We start from the raw sequence: 8052 nt of genomic DNA, 5'->3' as shown, positions 1-8052 counted from the left end.
TGCATGAGGCATTCAGAATGGACTAGGTGTTTACTTTGGTTTGCTCACAAAACATTGAAAGCATTAATTAGTGTTACTGTTGATATTTAGTGCTTTTTCAAAAATATAGACAACATTTTAATGTAAAATTAATAATGTGATAGTGGTCAGGTCTTAAAATGTTTGTGTGTATGTATTACATAAATGTGCATATATTTGTGTATACATATATAATTGTTTTCAAATGTAGAGTTTTGGTGATAATATTTACTGATCCTATTAATACCGGAAAGAGCTTTATTTAGTAAGAATGGTTTCTGATGAGAATAAGGTCAGAGGCTACTGCTTATGTAATGTTATTGCACTTAGACTTCTAGCTGTGTTTTCTCCATCTTAGGCATTTATCAAAAGAGGGATGGCTTTTATTTTTTCCTAGTATAAATTTGGCTTGAAGTAGGAATGTATTTTTACATGCTTTGGGGTTATTTTTTACCTTCTGCTAGAAACCTGGAAACATCAAAGCTTTGTGACTTAGGTAGGAAAATTAAAAGCAAGTATTATTTTCACTGTCAGGCTTGGTTCTGTTCTCAGTTGTATTAAGGCAGTGGAATCTCTTTCCTGTTAAGTAAGTTTAAATGGAAAATATTGGAGATTGCTGTATCTTTCTTGGACAATGGGTTCAGGGTGAAAATATTTTTGTCCTGAATTTCATAATTGCATCTTCTTTCCAGAAAGATGAGCCCACAGCTGATGCTTGCTGTAGTTATTTAACAAGTGACTGAAAGTCACTAAGGTCTCAATGCTCTTAGTGGCAGAGCATCGGTATGTTCAGAATTAAGTATGCACTTGATTCCCCATAGTACAAGCACTAACAAATCAAGGCCTAGCTAAATAAGATAAACAAAACTAATACAAATACTTTGTAAAATCAATATTCTAGATGTAGAGATACATCATCATGCATTTGATGCTTAACTATTTCTACAAATTAGGAATCAATACTAGCCTTAAAATTATGGAGTTGATCTGGTAATAGTAACTAGCACATTTTTTGGCATTCATTTATCTGAAGAGTTTACACCTCTGGTAGGTATTTGAGGGGAGAAACTGAAAATGAATATCAAAATGAATGTCAAAAAATGCATAGTTGTGTAATTAAAAACGTTGTGTCATGTATCAATTATGTCTAGTTTTATGTAAACTGTCTGTCGAGGCCTGCGCACATTGATCTGTGTGTTTGATACGCTGCATGGTTGAGTGAAATGATACTTGAAGTGAACACTATTTTTGGATTAATGATAGAATCAACTTCTTAATTTAAGGATCTCATGTGATTTTTTTCCCTAATGGGTGAAAGTATTGTTGTTCAAGGGAAGTTCTTTTTCTTTGCACAGATGTCTAGCTGAAACCTTACTTATTTACAGGTAAAAATATTAATTTAGCTTTGCTATTAATTCTGTTGTCATATTTATTTTCTTGTCAAGAAAAAGCAGCAGAACAACCCTCGGTCTACATCATCAGCTAATGACAAAGATACTTAGAGTCATGCTATGCTGTACTCTGACCATTGTATTAAAATGGGAAGCTGGTGTTGCAAAAATGACTCTTGTAAGTACAGCTGAGCAAAATGTGTATATTTCAATTAAAAAGACGTTGTGTAAAAATAAAATACATGTATAATATATATATACACACACACTCCTAGGTTATTTTGAAAGCAAAAGAGAAGGAGATTGAATAAATATTTGAAAAATTCCACTTGCTGTGTTGCTTGGAACACTAAGCCTAAACAGGAATTATTCTCATTTTCCACAAACCAAGTTTTTAAGAAAGCTGTAATGAAGTTAAGCTTTGAGAAGTTCTATTTCTAAACATAACTTTGTTTTGCATGCAACTTTATCCCGTACGCTTTTTAAGCTCAACTGAAAAAGTTTCAATTCAGATTAAAAAGTGAGATTGAAATTAAGATGTGTTTTTCCTCTGTAGCTTGCTCAAACAATGTTTTGCATTTATCTGAAATTAATAGGTAGTAATTGTTCTGGGTATTGGTAAAGAATGTGAACGAGCAGTTACTTGTGTGATTTTTACCTATGTGTAAAGAATATGTGGTGAAATAAAAGTTGAGAAGATATGTGTGTGCATATAGGTATTTTTACACTTTAATTAACGGAAAAGAATCTGAAAGTATGAGTGACATTGTAACTACTGAGTAAAGTGGCTGTTCTGGAATAGTTATTTTAGAGGAAATCCTTATTTCAACATAATAAAAGGTTCTGGTTATGCAGGGAAAACAGCATTAGTAAGGGAGAGGATATAAACATATAAACAGAGGAAAAAGAATGATCTTTTGTTACCATGTTTAAGTTTTGGCATGTGTAACTACGTAAGTAGTGGCTAGTAGTATGTTCCTACGGGCAGTGTTCTCAAGCAGGAAAAAGCATTGACATGCTTTGCCAAGAGGATCGGATTCCCTTCCATCCTTATCTCATCCATATGTGTGCGGATGTAACGTGTGTTATTAGATTTGCAGAATGTGTCGTCGGTGATTGTAGTGATATTGTTGTACTGCAAAACAAAACAATTTTTGATAAATAATTAAACAGACACACATATGCACACATCCATATATGTTGAAGAATTTTCAAACTTTAACTTTATTCCTCTTGCCCCCCCATTTTGTTGTCATTGGGATTCATTTGTTTATACTATAGATACGTAGGAATCAAGTATCTTCAAACCAATCAACGAGCTGATAAGCAATTTGAGGTGGTTGTTGTTTGAAATGTATTGTTGATAAGAGATTATTGCTTATTTTTACAATTTCGTATCCTTGATATACAGAAACTAGTGAGAATTTCTTGCACAGTAATTAGCTAACAAACAACCTCTGAACACCGAATGGTTGTGGCCATGCAGATTAGAGGTAAATTGTTTTCTTTGGCGGAGCATTGGACACCTGTTACACAACCGCAGTGTGAGCTGTTTTAAAAAACGGTGGGTTTGGTTTCAAGTATGTAACTAATGAGGATCTTTGTAATATAATGTTAAGGAAATACTTAAAAAATACCTGAAGGTGAAGAATACGCAGACTTTCCGGTAAGTTAAGGGGAACAGATTCCAGTGCGTTATGTCCTAAGTAGAGATAGGCCAAATTTGTCAGCTTCTGATAGAGAGAAAGAGAGATTGTTAATGCTGATATTACTTACTCAAAGTTAATTAACGTATGCCAGTTACAATACATCAGTATTTTTTTCTGATCATGTAGAAAGAGTGCAAAGTGATCTAACACGAAACATTCTTTTGCTGTGGATGTTTAATTCTATTGTATCAAGAAAATCATAGAGCAGGCCTTCTGTGTTTTGGATATGTCAGCATCAGCTTATTGGTTATAAAACTTGACACCACTATAAAGCTATGTATTTGAGCCATCAGTTTTTCTTTGATGTGAGGGATAAAGGAAGTAGTAAGATATTTCATACAACTCTTTTTTTTTATATGAATGATGTGAGAGAGTGAGCGTGCAAAGGACTGTTGTTCCAAAGGGCCTTGAAAACAAAACCTGGAAAGCTTCCTCATATTTGTCTTAGATTACAAAAATACAGAAAAATTAATTTGGTGGTATACTGGATAGTCGGGTTGCTAATTTTTTTTACTTTGGTTACTTAAATTATTGTCTTTTACTTACCTTGAAAGCATTTGCTTTGATTCCTCTGCTCTTGATTCTATTTTGATTTGCATTAAATGTTGTTAGTTTGGGAGGTAGAACAGGGAGTTTTAGAAGTCGATTTTCAGCAAGAGAAAGTTCTTCCAATAACAAAAGCTTTGAAAAGGCTCCATCTTCTATTTCTTCTATCCTATTTCCACTAAAATCAATTCTTCTCAAGGTAGCTTTACACAAAAGAAATGAAAATCTGAATATTGAATGTATAATTACATGGCATGTGAAATGTGTATGGTTGTATGTGTTAAATGTGACACTGTTGGATGCGCCATCCTAATTGTGATCTACAAATTTGGATTGCCTCATGATCTTAGAGTTTTAAAAAGCATAAGGAAAATACTCTGGATCTTTCCTTTTTTTTTTTTTTTTTTTTTTCTTAGAGACAATGTGGTTTCAGATATTCATGGAATTTGTCATGTTGTAGAGTGAGACAGCTGGGAGAGATGTCCCTGGAGCACTTGAAGGAAAAATAATACCCTGTCATTTAAGACTGCACTGGAAGCAGTGTTAAATTTTATTTTTAGTGAACTGCTGTTTCTCTGATTGTGTGGGAATATTAAGATGGATACAAGAGCAAAAATGAGTGTTCATATTGCCTTCATAGTTCTGTTCTAATACAAGCATTGAATTAAATAAGTAATAAGCGTACTGAAATCTAGCTACATATGAAATATATCTTATTTTGGTGATCTTGGCATACTGTTAAGGAACAGCAACTTCAAATAAACTGTCAGGTAAACAGAAATTAAAATTTGAACATTACTTACTAATGTCAGCAAAATCTGAGACTGCTATCCTTTTTATTTTATTAAATCGTGCATAAAGATATGCTGTTTCCTTTGGCAGTGGGGGTACAGCTTCGATGTCTATTTCCTCGCAGTACACTGATCCACTTAAACACACACAGAGCAGACAAGTAGGTAAATCTGAAAGCAAATTATTTTGAGTAGACAGTTAAGTTATTGAACTACCTTAAGCTTAATTATTAAAAATAAAATTTTCTCTAGTGTCTTTTAAGATTTCCCATTATTAGCTTTTTAAAAAAAATTCTACTGACATCAAGTTCTGAAAAGATTTAATGTTCTGAACTTTTTTGAGTTTTGATTTTTTTATTGTGCATAATTTCCCTCTGTATATTCTCTCTCTGTTCTTATCTGAGCATGTCTTGAAATGCTATTAAATCCATCTTAGTTCAGTATTGTGGATATGACAACTGCAACTCTGTGGCAATGTTAAATGTCATCTTTAGAACCATTCTTTTGAAAAGAGAAATCCATGCAGGAGAAACATCTGGCAGGGCACCCACTGCGTTGGAGAATTTCTGGCAGGGTCATGTATACTCTGTGTTACTCCTAGCTATTATTTTGTCTAATCCTTTTTATAAAAACTCCAGCAGTGATGCTTATAGAAGTACTTTAGGCAATCTGTTGCAGTTTTTGAGTGAGGTTTTTTTTGTAGCTGTTATTTTAGGTAGTGAGAGAAACCGTTTTTTTTTTAAATGGTTTAAGCCCATTATGGCTTGTCCCTTTCCTCGTAGACATTAGTAGGGTATTAGTAATTTCTGCTTTGCATTAATCTTGTATGACAGCAATATTAAAATACATATAACAAATGCAGCTTTCAGTCTGGTTTCATCACCGCTGCTATGTGGTCAACTGTGTTTTCTATATTGTAAGGTTTTTGGTTAGCTTCCAAGTTGGTCTGCCTGTAGTAGAGAGTAGCGTCATACTGCTAGGTAGTTCGTTATCACTACATGGTAAAATAGGATCTTCTGCAACCAGTGAAGAGTTACAGAAGTAGCCCCTCAGTACTGGGAAGCCAGTCTAGTATGTACAATGGAGTAATTATTTTTTTCTTACAGAGCGACTGCATAGAATGGAATTGAGGTTTTGAGCTTTAGCGTTGTGAATATTGCTATTTGTTAGGCTTTAGAGTTCTGCCCCACTTGCCTTTTTTTGATTTAGTGTCTTGTTTGTCATATGCTAGAGTGTAGGAAATGGAAAATTATTGTGAAACAGAGTCACCATTTAAAAGGCAACAGTTTTTATGCTTGTCTGACTAGGAGTTCTGCTGTTCTTACACATTTGTTCCACATTTGATGGTTGCTTGTTGACAGATGCTATTTGGCAATAACTAACCTTGATTCAAAATTTGGTGGAGATTGACACTGCAGTGGTCTTGCTGAATCATCAGTTATTTTTGGAAGTTTAGATCATGGATACACCTGAAATGTGTGTCTTTTTTTCAATCCTCTGTGTGGCAGACAAAAATTTTTTTCCAGTGTAGAAATCCTTGTGGCTCTATAGGAGAAATCTGGACAATATACCAATAAATGCTGGACCCTGTAGGCTAGGGAAGAATGTTCCTGTTGTATTTTAACCATTGACCTCCCTGATCATCAGATGTAAACTGTGAGAATAGCCAGTTCGTTGAAGAAATCTTTTTAAACATAGCATGCTTCATTATTACTTAGTTAAATTGTGGAACTTTTGGGATGTGTATTTTATTTTTCTTGGTTGTCTTGCCTAACTTATTTAACTTGGGTACATCTCTACAGCAAATATGACTGGGTAAGTCTTTGTGCAGTTGGAGTTTACCTGAGGATCCTTTAAATTTTTTCAGCCTGCTCCATCATCAGTTAGAAGACTTTCCACTGGAGATATGAAAGATATTCATAAATGAAAATACTAATTCTGTATCCCTTGTCATCCTTCATATATTAAATTTTCATGTTAAAATATGTTCTTTTGGACAGTTTAAGTGTTACACTATTCATATCAATTAACTTACTTGTATCCTTTGTTGGTTGTACATTGCTATCGCTGTCATCCGCTTGCAGTCTTAGGGAAGTGTCAAGAGAAACATTTATTCCATCCTTTGTGTGAGAGCAAATGTTATTTTAAAAAGCAAACAGCAAACAAAAAACCACAGAGTATACAAGGATCTGAAACAGCACATCTTTTAAAAGATAAGCTTACTATGACATACTTCCTTATGACATTTAACCTTTAAAACCACATTAGTCATCAAGCCTATAAGAGTATATATTATCCCTTTTAGACTTGAGCTATTCACTTTGAAAGGTAAGAAGGGAAGGTGGTGCTGCTGGTGTTCTTTAGAAAAGTAAAGTTCTTTAGGAAAGAATAGTAAACAGACTACGTGGTGGGGAAGAAATATGTAAGCGATGGGTGTCTACAAAAACCTGGAGTTCTGAAGGTAGATAGGATTCTTATGAATGTAAGTTGGGTTTTGTTGTTTGTTTTGTTTTACCCAAAAAATATCAGTAAAATAACACTTCCTTCTGTTTAAAGTTATTCAGAATTCCCTGTTGAGATGGTAATTGAATATCTTTAATTGCAGGACAACTTAGTTCATAAGCATGTTCCTTTCAGGTATTGGCTGAAATTTAGCAATTAATTTCCATTACCTGCACTTAAGTCTAAGTCCTGGGCTGCTAACAGGATGCAGGAGGTGGTCATAAGCATGTTCCTTTCAGGTATTGGCTGAAATTTAGCAATTAATTTCCATTACCTGCACTTAAGTGTGTTTTAAGTCCTGGGCTGCTAACAGGATGTAGGAGGTGGTACTCAGGTTTTCATTGAATACCGTAGGAATTTTAGAGAATTGCATGCTGTATCTAGGATTATAGTACACACAGAGTGGGTTATACTATGATTTGCAAGTATTAAAGTTAAGGGGATTTTTAGGTTGACTGTGGCAATTGTACTTTGCTAGCATCATTTGTTGTCTTTTTTGATGGGGAATAGTTGTAGGAAAAAGTAAGACAATATCCTTTTTGATTGAAAACACATGGAGGAAGTACAGTATCAGCTGCAGAGGATGTTTTTCTTTAAATGTGCTGAAGAATCAGGCTCTGGCAGCAGTACAGTACCCTGTTGAAGAGAGCTTCTTACGCACTTCGAGTGCTCACAAGTGAACTTTTTTTTTTTAATCCCCCTACCTCCTTCAGGCTTGTAGCACACAGCTAATCTACTAGAGTGGTGTGTAACACCAAGTAACACTATATGTCAAGTTGCTTTTGATACTAACTTTGTTTTATTTAGTATTTTGTTGCTTGCGTATGTTTTACTGTGGGAAGTTTTGTATTCTGCAAAATTAAACCTCAAGCTTGACATAAAGCCTGAGAAACAAATATTTTGGCCAGCCTCTGTCATTTTGACCCTTTTTTAGCCTGTGAATCATCCATCCTTGGCTCTTCCCTGCATCTGTCTATCCAGCCTATGGCTCTTTTTTGCCTGGTGTTTTTCTGTAAAGTTTAGGATAGATTGGTTTGTTCTAGTAAGGCTCTTATACCCAATTTAGAGTGCTGGCAACAGTTTAGCAGTTGTTGC

The 8052-nt window shown here is 34.5% G+C and overlaps 1 protein-coding gene across 1 annotated transcript in view; it reads right to left on the bottom strand.

The window, feature by feature from the left end:
* Positions 1–2290: 2290 nt before the first annotated feature.
* Positions 2291–8052, bottom strand: part of OGN (osteoglycin) — an 8965-nt gene continuing 3203 nt past the window's right edge. Inside the window, exons 2-6 of the mRNA XM_010087558.1 lie at positions 6491–6575; positions 4468–4626; positions 3665–3867; positions 3047–3142; positions 2291–2544 (exon numbers count right to left, since the gene is read on the bottom strand). Of these exons, the coding sequence (XP_010085860.1) occupies positions 2374–2544; positions 3047–3142; positions 3665–3867; positions 4468–4626; positions 6491–6575 (714 nt within the window). The 3' untranslated portion in view covers positions 2291–2373. The remainder of the gene's footprint in view (positions 2545–3046; positions 3143–3664; positions 3868–4467; positions 4627–6490; positions 6576–8052) is intronic.

This window comes from Pterocles gutturalis, unplaced genomic scaffold, assembly GCF_000699245.1.
Source record: "Pterocles gutturalis isolate BGI_N339 unplaced genomic scaffold, ASM69924v1 scaffold17691, whole genome shotgun sequence".
NCBI classification, from domain to species: Eukaryota; Metazoa; Chordata; class Aves; order Pterocliformes; family Pteroclidae; genus Pterocles; species Pterocles gutturalis.
The sequence above is the reverse complement of the archived record's forward strand: the minus strand, read 5'-3'. Positions and strand labels throughout refer to the sequence as shown.